Raw genomic sequence first — 13,534 nt, forward strand, 5'->3', positions numbered from 1 at the left:
ATTGGTCACTGTGAGCTATTAGTGGGGCGGGGGATGGGGTGGAGTAGGGGAGTGGGGCGGGGATGGGGTGGAGTAGGGGAGTGGAGCGGGGGAGGGGTGATTTGTTTCACTGGAATACTGTTTCTGTTACTTTTGTTTATTGTTGACATTTGGATTTTTGTATCTTTTTGTATAAAATGACAAAAGTTTAATTAAAATATTTTCTAAAATGAAGATATATGGGATTCTTGCCATTACCATCCGAGGCATTGAATATAAGAGCAGGGAGGTTATGTGAAGCTGTATAAAACATAGATTAGGCCACAGCTGGAAGACTGTGTGCTGTTCTGTTGGTCACACTACAGGAAGGAAGTGATTGCACTGGGGAGGGTGCAGAGGAGATTCACCAGGATGTTGTCTGAGCTGAAACGTTTCAGCCAACAAGAGAGACTGGATAGGCTGGGCTTGTTTTCCTTGTTGCAGAAAAGACTGAGGGGGACCTGAATGAGGTGAATAAAATTATGAGGGATACAGAGAGCTTGGATAGGAAGGAACATTTCTCCTTAATGGAGGGATCAATAAGCAGAGGCCATAGGGCGAGATTCTCCGCACTCCCGACGGTGCGGAGAATAGCGTGGCTCGTAAAATTTACGCCACGCTGTTTCCGACGCCCTCCGCTATTCTCCCCCACCCCCCCCACGCCGACACTCCCGATACGAATCGCTGCCCGCCGTTGTTTTACCGGCCGGCAGCGATTCACAGCTGATAGATGGGCCGAGTTCCCAGCCCTTTACGGCTGTTTTTTACGAACGGCAAACACACCTGGTCTGGCCGTTCGTAAAAACGGCCGTAAACACTCGCATTTTTATAACCATGGCACCGATTGGCACGGCCGTACCACGGCCGTGCCAAGGGTGCCATGGGTCCGCGATCAGTGGGCACCGATCGCGGGCCCGATGCCCGCGCACTATTTGTCCTTCCGCCGCCCCGCAGTATCCATTCGCGGGGCGGCTGAGGGGCATCCCGGCCCACGCATGCGCGGGTTTCGCGCAAATACGCGATGACGTCAGTCCGCGCATGCGCGGGTTGGAGTCTTCCAATCCGCGCATGCGCGGCTGACGTCATATGACGCGTCAGCCGGCGCTAACTCGGGCAAGCGGGCTTAACGAAATTCGTTAAGCCCGTGATGCCGGAGCTTACGGCGTCGGGCTGCTAGCCCGACCGGGGACCAGAATCGGTTCCCGGTCGGGAAGGGGAGGCTGGCGTCAAACCCACCCGGGTTTGACGCCAGCCTTACGATTTCTCCCCGGTTTGGGAGAATCGCGCCCATAGACTTTAATAATGGGCAGGAGATTAAGAGGTGAGGTGAGGCAAAACATTTTTAGATTACCAGTTGAAATGCCATAGTTTACATGGCTCCCGGTTCAGTGATAGGTGCTTGAAGGTCGGCATTTAGACGATGGGCCGAGGGGCCTTTTTCTGTGCTGTAAAAGGTCTATGACTCGATGAGCCGTCCGACATCGACCTTTTCATTTATTCTTGCTTGGGATGCGGGTGTCAATGGCAACGGAAGAACTTGTTGCTCATTCCTATTTGCCCTTGCATTGCCTGGCTTGCCTGGCCATTTCTGAGGGCAGCTCACAGTCAACCACATTGCCTTGGGTCTGGAGTCACAGGGAGGGCAGACCAGGTGAGGACGGCAGAATTCCTTCCCTGTGGGTCATTGGTAAACCCGATGGATTTCTACAACAATCAATGATATGTCACCATTACTGAGACGATCTTTCAATTCAAGATTTTTTTCAAGTGAATTTAAATTCAATTAGCTGCCACGGTGGGATTTGAGCCAATGTCCCCTGATTGGTGCTGTGGTAAATAGCCAGGAGGAAAGCCTTACATTACAGCAAGATATAGAGGGGGTGGATTTACTTTCCTCCATTAGCCTAACCATGTCATTAATTCCATCAGTTTAAATGGGCAATGGAGCTTCAAAATGACGGTGAGCTGAATGCAAGATAGATATGTAAAGCTTTCACATGTTAATATCAGCAGGATTCATGTTGAAATATTTTCACTTTCCTTACACCACTCCTGGTTTAAACAGCTCAGATGTTTACCTGTGCACTGTGTTCCTGGATTGGTATCGATTGTTCCTTCAGGGAACATCCAAGGGACTGGTTTAGCACTGTGGGCTAAACAGCTGACTTGTAATGCAGCAGCAGGGGTTCAATTCCTAAGCCGGTCTCCCCGAACAGTCGCCGGAATGTGGCGACATGGGGCTTTTCACAGTAACTTAATTGAAGCCTACTTGTGACAATAAGCGATTATTACTATTAGAACATAGAACATAGAACAGTACAGCACAGAACAGGCCCTTCGGCCCTCAATGTTGTGCCGAGCCATGATCACCCTACTCAAACCCACGTATCCACCCTATACCCGTAACCCAAAAACCCCCCCCTTAACCTTACTTTTATTAGGACACTACGGGCAATTTGGCATGGCCAATCCACCTAACCCGCACATCTTTGGACTGTGGGAGGAAACCGGAGCACCCGGAGGAAACCCACGCACACAGGGGGAGGACGTGCAGACTCCACACAGACAGTGACCCAGCCGGGAATCGAACTGGGACCCTGGAGCTGTGAAGCATGTATGCTAACCACCATGCTACCCTGCTGCCCTAACTATTATTCAGAACAACGACACAAGAAACTTCCTGGAGTGTTCGTGCAGACAACTAATTCAGAGCATGAGTTGTCCCCAATCTTACATTTAACCAAAGAATTCAACACAGATAATGCCCCACCTTCACATGTCCTTCCAGGTACGCTTGGGCTTGCGTCAGTGAACCCATCTTTACACTGACAGGTGTAGGTTGCGTTCTGTCTTATACAAGTTCCATTAACTGAACAGTCATTCAGCCCTGGCTGGCAGCTGTCTCTGTCTGTAATGAAGAGGGAAGATGGGTGTTAGAACACTGCTTCAATCTGAATTCAACCAGCTTGGAAGTGTTGGAGGAACTGATAGTTTCATGTGACTCATCCCTCATTTAACTCCATGAAAAATGCAGATCTACATTCTCTCCTGGTTCCGTAATGAAATAACCAAAGTAAGCATGATTCTGGACTGACATATCTTCTCTACTCGCTACAACGACAACTTTTGGGATAAAAATTCCTCAGATTATCACCCACTATAAAAACACACCTTACCAGGAATCCCAAAACTGTGGAACTGCACCCAATCCTCAGTCTTCCCTTCTTCATAAACATTTGAGGCTTTGAAAAGCCAACTTTGGAACCATCTGTCAACTGAACAATTCTGTTTTCACTCCCTTTATAATTTTTAACATCACCTACAGGTTCATCTTCGGCCTTTCCTCAGTTCCTGGTCTTTGTCTTGTGGCTCAGAAGGTAATACATTCTGCCTCTGAGTCTGTGGATTGATGCTTGGATCCCAGTAATTGATAATATATATCAAAGATTTGAATGAGGGAATCAAAAACAATATTTCCAAGTTTGCTGCTGACACAGAACTCAGTGCAATTGATAAAAACAAATTAAGGGCCCTTACAGTCAGAAACGATGGAATTTATAAATGGGAACAAAGAATTGGTTGAGAAACTAAATTCATACTTTGCTTCTGCCTTCACAAAGGAAGACAAGAATAAAATATCAGACGTTCTGAGGAACACAGGTTTCAGTGAGGAGCTGAAGGAAATTAGTATCAGAAAAGAAATTGGTTTGGGGAAATTAATGGTTGTGAAGGTGGATAAATGTCCAGGACCTGATTGTCTTCATGCCAGAGTACTTCAGGAAGTGGCCCAAGAAATAGTAGATCCATTGGTGGTCCTTTACGAAAATTCTTTGGACTCTGGAATGGTTCCTGAAGAGTGGCCGTATGCGTCAGGGATGTACTTCTGAGGCTGTATAAGGCTCTGGTCAGACCCAATTTGGAGTATTGTGAGCGGTTCTGGGCCCCGTATCTAAGGAAGGATGTGCTGGCCTTAGAACGGGTCCAGAAGAGGTTTACAAGAATGATCCCTGGAATGAAGGGCTTGTCATATGAGGAACGGTTGTGGACTCTGGGTGTGTATTCATTGGAGTTCAGAAGGATGAGGGGGGATTTTATTGAAACTTACAGAATACTGCGAGGCCTGGATAGAGTGGACGTGGAGAGGATGTTTCCACTTGTAGGAAAAACTAGAACCAGAGGACACCATCTCAGACTAAAGGGATGGTCCAATAAAACTGAGATGAGGAGGAATTTCTTCACCAGAGGGTGATGAATCTGTGGAACACTTTGCCGCAGAGGGCTGTGAAGGCCAAATCCCTGAACTTTAAGACAGAGATACATAGGTTCTTGAATAATGAGGGGATTAGCGGTTATGGGGAGAAGGCAGGAGAATGGGGATGAGAAAAATATCAGCCATTATTAAATGGTGGAGCAGACTCGATGGGCTGAGTGGCCTAATTCTGCTGCTATGTCTTGTTGTCTTTGATGCAGCAAGGAGAAAGAGTAACAGCCATGATCAAACTGAATGAAGGAGCAGTCCTGAAGGGCCGAATGGCCTACACCTGCTCTAGATTTCTATGCTCCTACATATATTCCAGAACTTTTCCAAGTCCTCTGAGATAGGTGATTGAGATGTGGAATTCCTTACCTGAAATTGTTGTGTTTTCAGCATCAATAACGAACGCTGAACTGTTGGTCAAAGAATCGGCAATCGACTTCTTGACATCGGACAGAGGGACCGTCACGTTTGTTGATGTTGCAAAAGAAAATTTAACAGTCACGCTTCCTTTTCCAATAGATGAGATAGAAATAGTCACTTGTCCGCTCTTGATTAAAGCCTGGATTTCTGCAGGCAGTCCTTTGGTCAACTGAAATCAAGAAAACAGAAATCCATTTCAGAAATACGTCTAATTTCCCTGGAGCGTAGGAGGCTGAGGGTGATGTTATAGAGATTTAAAATATTGAGGGGCCTTGACCAGGTAGATAGTCAACATTGTTTCCCAACGGTAGAGGAGTCTAGATCTAGAGGGAATTTGCTTAAGGTGAGTCACAAAAGAGACCGGAGGGGAAATGTCCTCACATAGAGGGTGGTGAGCATCTGGAACGAGCTGCCAGAGGCAGTGGGTGAGGTGGGTACGATTTTTTCCTTTAAAAAACAGTTAGACAGTTACATGGGCAGGGTGCGTATAGAGCGAAATGGGCCAAATGCAGGCAAGGAATTAGCTTAGTGATAGAAACTGGACAGCATGGACAAGCTGGACCAAATGGCCTGATTCCATGCTGTAAATATCTATGACTCTATGGTCATCTTTGTTGTGGCAGTGATACCCATGCAGACAGGGCGGTAATGTGCAAATTCTACACCGTCAGTGACCCAGAGCTGCGATTGAACCCGGCTTCTCAGCGCCGTGAGGAGGAGTGGTAACCACTGCGTCACCTTCCCGCCCGAGTAGCTCCCTTCAAAGCCAACCGGCATCATTTAGCAGTAGTTGTGCCTCTCACAGTCAAACAAAGCCAGATTATATGTTTTCACATCTTCTTTCAGATAAGGTGGCTGCCAAAACTCACTTTCACAGTGAAATGTCCATCTCAGAGACTACCTCCAGCTACAACTTCCCAAACATGGGGCGAAATTCTCCCAAAACGGGAGAAATCGTCAAACTGCCGTAAAACCCGGGCGGGTTTTACGGCATCGCGCCCCTTCCCGACGGGGGACCGATTCTGGTCCCCCGTCGGGGCTAGCAGCCCGACGTCGGAGGCTCCGACAAGTCGGGCTTAACGAAAATCGTTAAGCCCGCTTGTCGGACTTAGCGCCGGCTGACACGTCATATGACGTCAGCCGCGCATGCGCAGGTGGGAAGACTCCACCCGCGCATGCGCGGTCCGGGTTGCCCCTCAGCCGCCCCGCGTATTGATACTGCGGGGCGGCAGAAGGACAAATAGTGCGCGGGCATCGGGCCCGCTGCCCGCGATCGGTGCCCACCGATCGCGGGCCCATGGCACCCTTGGCACGGCCGTGGTACTGCCGTGCCAATCGGTGCCATGGTTATTTTTTTCCAGGTGGTCACGACGTTTTTACGAACGGCAGGACCAGGTGTGTTTGCCGTTCGTAAAAAGGTCGTAAAGGGCTGGGACTTCGGCCCTTCTAACAGCTGTGAATCGCTGCCGGCCGTAAAAAAACGGCGGCAGCGATTCGTGTCGGGATTTCGGCGGGGGGGGGGGAGAAAAGCGGGAGGGCGTCAAAAAAGTCGGGAAGGCCCTCCCGCTATTCTCCCACCCGTCGTGGGGGGGGGGAGAATTTCGCCCACGGATTTTAACAGAATGTCAGTCCTTCATGTTTCAGAATTCTCCCAGGATTACAGGTACCTTGGAGAGTGCCAAATTCCCCAGACTGTGCTTGACATTCATCCAGGGATCCACGCGCTGTGCCATGTACCGCCATATGTACACACTCGACCTCTCTTGCCAACAGCTCACCCTATCTCAAAGATATTTCACCTCATTCTTCGTCCCACCTTAACAGTAAACAGTTACTCTAACTTTCCATTCCTAAGGAACATAAGCCCCAATAATTTAGGAGTATCGACGTTCATTTGCATAATTCCACTCCCTCTCTTTCTTCTGACCCCCATCACGTTTTGTAATCCCACCTCTACCTGTGTATTCACTACAGCCTCTGATATTCCCCTCTCTGACATTGAACTGTCTGCGCTGACAAACCCAGTTATATTCCCTCCCCTGCTCTTGTCTCTCTCGCTCTCTCTCTCTCTCTCTTAGGTATCTTCCTTTGAACTTACTGCATTTTGCTTCAGTTTTCCAACGAACCTGGTGATCAGGGCAGTGTTGTTGTTGTCTGTTGCACTGACCTCTAACTCGCAAAGGTTGACAACCAACTCGCAACAGCCTGATGCAGATACATCTGTCGATGACAGTTTCAGTAGGAGTGACTAGTGCACTGTTCTCATGGAGGCAAAGTCCTGTCTTCAAATTGAGGGCACGCTTCATTGTTTTGTGTGGCACGACCACCGTGCTTTGTACCGATGTGGCAACTGCAGACTGGGCATTCATGAGGCGCTGAGGACCATCAGCAGCAGGTGAATTTTACTCAACCGCAATCTACAAACTGATGGCACAGCATATTCCACACATCCCCCACGCACTCTACCATGATCACAAAGCCAACTCCAGTTAAATAAAAAGTACAGGAGGGCAGAGGGCATGTCAGGAGCAGCACAAGGCATAACTAAAATTAAAGTGCCTATCTGGTGAAGCGACAACACTGGAAACCTGCATGTCAAACATATTAAGCAGCAATTGATAGGCAAAGCCAGGCTATTCCACATCCAACAGACCAGATCTAAGCTCTGCCACATGCAGCCCGTGAATACAGGTGGACAATTAAATAACTGAGTGGAGGAGGAGGCTCCACGATTATCCCGATCCGTTATGATAGGATAGCCCATTACATCAGTGCAAAGATCAAGGATAAACAAGGCATCTCAAGCTCCTCGGGAGGTTCTGAGCACCACCGATTCCCTCATGCTGGAGATGCTCATTGCCTGCCACTTGTGCGAGTATTACTTGTCACTTCTGGGCCCAAGCCTGAATGTAATACAGGTCTTGCTGCATAGGGACAGGAACTGCCTCAGTATATGTGCAGTCATGAATAGTGCTCATCTTCAAACATCCCCACTTCTGAGCCGATGGTGGAGGACGTCATTGATGAAGCAGCTGCAGATGGCTGGGTTTAGAGAACCACTCTGAGGAATTTCTGAGGCAATGTTCTGGGCCTTTGATGATAGACCTCTGGCAACCAGAACCATCTTTTCTTCTGCCTGATGTGACTCCAACCAGTGGAGAGTTATCGCCCCTGACTCCCATTGACTCCAGTCTTGCACAGGTTTATTCAACCCGCACTCAGCAAAATACTGCCTTGATCACACTCACATTTCAGATCTAACTGGTATCATTTGGTGCCAGTTCTGCCTCTCTTAACCAATAAACAAAGATAGATGAAATGCTTAATGTTCTCATTATCAGAATTAAATTGATTGCTTAGATCCTCCTCAGTGAAAATGGCTGTACTTGTGCTTCTAAAACATTCCTTTGGAAGCATTTCTGAGAGCAGTGACAATGTACGGAAATCTTGTATACCTGCGCACAGTGATCAGCTAATCACAGCTACTCCACTTGACCATCCAACTAAAATGGACTCCCTTTGATGGCTGAACCGCACATTGTCAAGTCAATGTTTACAGTAATTATTCATATCAGAGATCTCAGGAGTGGTGCTTGGGACGAGACCTCAGCTGAAATCACACTACACAGTATTGGCAACTTGTCAAATTGTTCCCATGAAATCTTCTTTCACAACAAAGATCCTGATTCATCAGGTGGAAGATTAAGGAAATGAGATTAGAGATAAGCTCCCACAAATGAGGTAGCATCAGCCAATGGGCTGAATGGTCATATGCTGCCATTTCCAAGGTTCATTTTAAATGAAGCAACACATTTCATGCACATTAATTACTTCCTCATGTGCTCATCTTTGTAAAAACATGCGAGGCTCTATTAATTTTACAGGTAGTGCGCGCCCAGTCTCCTTTCCCCCCCAACATGCAAGAATGACTTACTTCATCAATGAAATTCGCGACAAACTCTCTGTACTCCTGGCTGCTTTCATTTTTCAAACCTGGTGTGAACTCCTTATTGGTAATTCTTGTTGAAACTTCCACGACTGAGGCAACTTTGAAAAGTGAAAAATAAAGAAGTTACTTTGTGAGGATAACCAGAATTGTAAATTCATGGCTGTTTCTACAGTTTTAGTTTGAGCTGGAAGTGCAGACATTAACCTCCACAGAAGGTAATGAGCAAGCAGGGAGTTCAAAGAAAGATAAAGTATTTACCTAAAATAAAATCTAAATACTGCACACTAGGTTCTGGAGAAGATTCATGTTGGAGTCTAAATTCTGTTTCTCTCTCCACTGATGCTGGTAGAACTGCAGTTTTCCAAAACAACCAACATGGAATATTTACCGCGCTCTTCTCAATGCACCATCTGTTCAAAACCATTTCAACTTCTGGTGTTTATGAGCATTCTTTGCCATAGTAAATCACTAGAATTATGATTATATTAACATTGGGGACCCATGACAAACTTAACTTCCAATATTCGGCCCCCTATTTTCACAGCTCATGTTCAGGAGGGACATGCTGAGAAATGGAAGCAAAATCTGGTTCATCGAACATACCTGTCCTGACCTTCTCTGTGATTGTCTGCTGCTGACCACAACTTGTGGTGGATATTTGTATCTGATATTCAACATCGGGCTTCAAATCGGTAAATTCTGCCACTTGATTCTCAGTTTGGAATTGGTTTTGATAGTTCACCGTGGAGATTGTGACAGTGAAATCCGTCTGTTTCGATGCATTATCGGTTTCCCAGGTAATGGAAATTTCTTCACTTTCCGCTGTTACCAAATTAATACGCAGGAACCTCAGTGGCACTGTAAAGAAACATGAAATATCAGTAAGAAAGGAACATACATTTATATGCTGTTTGTGTCCTGGGAATTAAGTACTTCTGAAGAGAACTCCAAGCACAAAGGACAAAGACAAGTACAGCACAGGATAAGGCCCTTCTGCCCTCCAAGCCTGTACCAGACATGATATCACCCTTGGCCAAAAACCCTCAGCACTTCTTAATGTCATACCCCTCTATATCCATCCTATCCGTGTATGTGACAAGATGCCTTCTGAACGCTGTTATTGTATCTGCTTCCACAATCTCCCCTGGCAATGGGTTCCAGGCACTCACCACCCTCTGTGTAAAAAACCTGCCTCGCTCATCTACTCTGAACTTTGCACCATGGATCTTAAACCTCGTGATTCACCCCTCCACTGTGGGAAAGGCTGCCTGCCATGAACTCTATTAATGCCTCTCATAATCTTGTAGACCTCTATCAGATCACCCCTCAACCTCCGTCGTTCTAATGAAACAAACTCAGCCTCTCTGCATAGCTAACACCCTTCAAACCAGGTAACATCCTGGTAAACCTCCTCTGCACCCTCTCCAAAGCCTCCACATCCTTCTGGTAGTGTGGTGACCAGAATTATGCGCAATATTCCAAGTGCAGCCTTGTATATTCCTAAGAGTTATGCCATTTATGGTATATTTCCCTTCTATGTTAGACCTACCAAAATGCATGACCTCACATTTGTCCGGATTATACTCCATTTGCCATTTCTCTGCCCAATTCTCCAACCTATCTCTGTCCCGCTGTATCCTCTGACAATCCTCAACACTATCTGCCACTCCACCAACATTGGTGTCATCCCCGAACTTACAAATCAGACCAGCTTCATTTTCCTCCAAATCGCGAATGTACACTACAAACAACAGAGGCCCCAGCACAGATCCCTGCGGAACACAACTAGTCACAGCCTTCCATTCAGAAAAACACCCTTTTACTGCGACACTTTGCTAACCTCTGCCATATTACGTCTCCTCTTTGATGATGGGTGAATGATTACATAATGAAATAGTTATACAGAGCATTAATATATTGAGCTTACCACAGGATGTAGTGATTGACGTAGATACAGGGATGGTGGATTTTGGTGTGGTCCCTGGTGCGGAGGTTGTGTCAGTGCTTGGGTTAGTGGTAGAGCCAGTGTTTGGGCTGGTTGCAGGGCCAGTGGTTGGGATGGTGGTAGGGATGGTGGTTGGACTGGCGTTTGGTGTGGTGGTTGGGATGGTGGTTGGAATGGTGGTTGGGATGGTGGTTGGGATGGTTGTTGGGATGGTGGTTGGGATGGTGGTTGGGACGGTGGTTGGGATGGTGGTTGGGACGGTGGTTGGAATGGTGGTTGGGATGGTGGTTGGGATGGTGGTTGGGACGGTGGTTGGGATGGTGGTTGGGACGGTGGTTGGGATGGTGGTTGGGATGGTGGTTGGAATGGTGGTTGGGATGGTGATTGGGATGGTGGTTGGGACGGTGGTTGGGATGGTGGTTGGTGTGGTGGTTGGGACGGTGGTTGGTGTGGTGGTTGGGATGGTGGTTGGGACGGTGGATAGTGTGGTGGTTGGGACGGTGGTTGGGATGGTGGTTGGTGTGGTGGTTGGGACGGTGGTTGGTGTGGTTGTTGTGATGGTGGTTGGGATAGTGGTTGTGATGGTGGTTGGGACGGTGGTTGGGATGGTGGTTGGTGTGGTTGTTGTGAGAGTGGTTGGGACGGTGGTTGGGACGGTGGTTGGTGTGGTAGTTGGGATGGTGGTTGGGATGGTGGTTGGGATGGTGGTTGGGATAGTGGTTGGGATGGTGGTTGGGATGGTGGTGGGGCTGGTGGTTGGGACGGTGGTTAGTGTGGTGGTTGGGATGGTGGTTGGGACAGTGGTTAGTGTGGTGGTTGGGACGGTGGTTGGGATGGTGGTTGGGACAGTGGTTAGTGTGGTGGTTGGGATGGTGGTTGGGATGGTGGTTGGGATGGTGGTTGGGATGGTGGTTCGGACGGTGGTTGGGATGCTGGTTGGGATGGTGTTTGGTGTGGTGGTTGGGACGGTGGTTGGTGTGGTGGTTGGGACGGTGGTTGGGACGGTGGTTGGGATGGTGGTTGGGATAGTGGTGGGGCTGGTGGTTGTTGGGGTGATTGTGGTGGAGATTGGGCTGGTGTTTGAGGTGGTGGTGTTCACAATGGGAGTGCTGGCGGAGGCAGTGCTGGTGTTTGCATTTTCACTGGTTGAGGTAATGGTGATCGGACTCGTACTCGTTGAAGAAATGGTGGAAACTGAAATAAGAATAAACATCAAAAAGTTATAATCAGCAGCTTTGGGGAAATTGCGCAGAATACTTCGGAAAATCTGGGGCGACAACAAGAGATTCAGTTTGGGAATGAAGGAGTACCTGACGTAAATTGGCAGAAGAGGAAATAATAACAAATTAACTGCACTGCCCATTACTTTTTCAAGTGAATCAAATGACACATTCTGGAGTTTTCTGTGGCTGCACTCTCCTGCCTGCATTTCCTGCAAAATTATTTTATTGGTTCTAAATGCTCTCCGAAATGGCCGAGCAAGATATTCAGTTGTATCAAACCATTAACAGAAAAGTCAGAAATGAATGAATGAAATCAGATGAACGATTGATCAATAAGGGAAGTAGGGAGAAACAGGAGATGGGATTCTCTGACCCCCGCCGGGTCGGAGAATCACCGGGGGTCAGCGTGAATCCCGCCCCCGCCGGCTACCGAATTCTCCCCCCCCCCCCCAAGAATCCCGCTGACGTGAACCGCGCGGCCCGCCTCGGAGAATGGCGAGGACCGGCGCGACACTGTGGACCCCGGGCCGCCCGAATTCTCTGGCCTGCGATGGGCCAAGTAGCCGCCTGCTTCAGTCCAGTCCTGCCGGCGTCCAATAGAACTGGTACTTAACGGCGGGACCTGGCTCTGCGGGCGGCCTCCGGTGTCCTCGAAGGGGGTGGGGGGCACGAGGGATCTGGCCCCGGAGGCGAGTGCCCCCACGGTCGCCAGAACTGCGGTCGGGGCCCACCAATCAGCGGACGGGCCTGTGCCGTAGGGGCACTCTATTACTCCGCTGCTGTACCAGTCCGCCATTGCCGGTGCGGAGATGAACCTGTCTGCGCTGGGATGACGCCAGCACACGCCGGCTGGGGAAGGCCCAACGGCACCGGTTGGCAAAGCGCCAAGTGTCTTCAGTGCCGGCCGGCGCATCGCAAACCACTCCGGCGCCGGCCGTTCCCCTGAAGGAGGATTCCGCTCCTTCGGGGCAGCCTGATGCCGGAGTGGTCCACGCCACTCCTTCGCGCCGTTCTTGCCCGCCCCGCAGATTTCCGCAGAATCCCGCCCAAGGTAATTACGGGCCAGTGAGCCGAACTTCAGTGGTAGGGAGTCTTTCAGAATAAAATCCTGCGGGACAGAATTAATCTCCACTTAGAGAGGCAAGGATAAATCAAGGATAGTCAGCAGGGCTTTGTCAAAGGGAGATCATGGGTGGGATTCGCCAGCGTGATCTTCCCTTCTGCCAGCTGGCCTATGGGGTTTCCAATGTGGGCACGCCCACACCTTTGGGAAATCCGTGGGCGTGTGTGCACTGCCGGCGAAATGCAGGATCACGCCGACAGAGAATCCAGCCCCATATCTTAAATCCATACCATATGGCAGGAGGGGCTGGGGCCTATAATGGAGGATGAGGTGTGGAGTGAGGCCCTTTGCAGGGCAAACGCAATGTCATCCTGTGTGAAGCTGAACTGATCCAGCTCACAGTACTGTTTAGGGCCCACCTCACTAAAGCCAGAATGAGTTGTTTCTTTGTGGGGGTTGAGGATAGGCGTGAGCGCTGTTTGGTAGGGCCTGTGAATCACACACACACATGTTCTGGTCCTGTCCCATTTGGTGGGTTTTTGGATCATGAACATTGTGCTGGAGCCCTGTCCTTCAGTCGCTATATATGGTGTATCGGACCGGCTGGAGCTGTGGACGGGTGCGGAGCAGATGTCGTGGCCGCCGGCTCACTGATTGC

The 13,534-nt window shown here is 49.0% G+C and overlaps 2 protein-coding genes across 2 annotated transcripts in view; both read right to left on the reverse strand.

Annotated features, from left to right (window-relative positions):
* LOC119968650 (mucin-2-like) overlaps positions 1–1,431 on the reverse strand; it is a gene marked incomplete at its 3' end in the record, with an annotated part of 35,669 nt that extends 34,238 nt beyond the window's left edge. The window contains exon 1 of the mRNA XM_038801270.1: positions 1,370–1,431. Within this exon, the coding sequence (XP_038657198.1) occupies positions 1,370–1,431 (62 nt within the window). The remainder of the gene's footprint in view (positions 1–1,369) is intronic.
* Positions 1,432–4,580: 3,149 nt separating this feature from the next.
* LOC119968651 (mucin-2-like) overlaps positions 4,581–13,534 on the reverse strand; it is a gene marked incomplete at its 5' end in the record, with an annotated part of 155,397 nt that continues 146,443 nt past the window's right edge. Inside the window, 4 exons of the mRNA XM_038801271.1 lie at positions 4,581–4,865; positions 8,631–8,743; positions 9,249–9,503; positions 11,734–11,784. Of these exons, the coding sequence (XP_038657199.1) occupies positions 4,581–4,865; positions 8,631–8,743; positions 9,249–9,503; positions 11,734–11,784 (704 nt within the window). The remainder of the gene's footprint in view (positions 4,866–8,630; positions 8,744–9,248; positions 9,504–11,733; positions 11,785–13,534) is intronic.

Source organism: Scyliorhinus canicula, chromosome 7 (genome assembly GCF_902713615.1).
Source record: "Scyliorhinus canicula chromosome 7, sScyCan1.1, whole genome shotgun sequence".
NCBI lineage: Eukaryota > Metazoa > Chordata > Chondrichthyes > Carcharhiniformes > Scyliorhinidae > Scyliorhinus > Scyliorhinus canicula.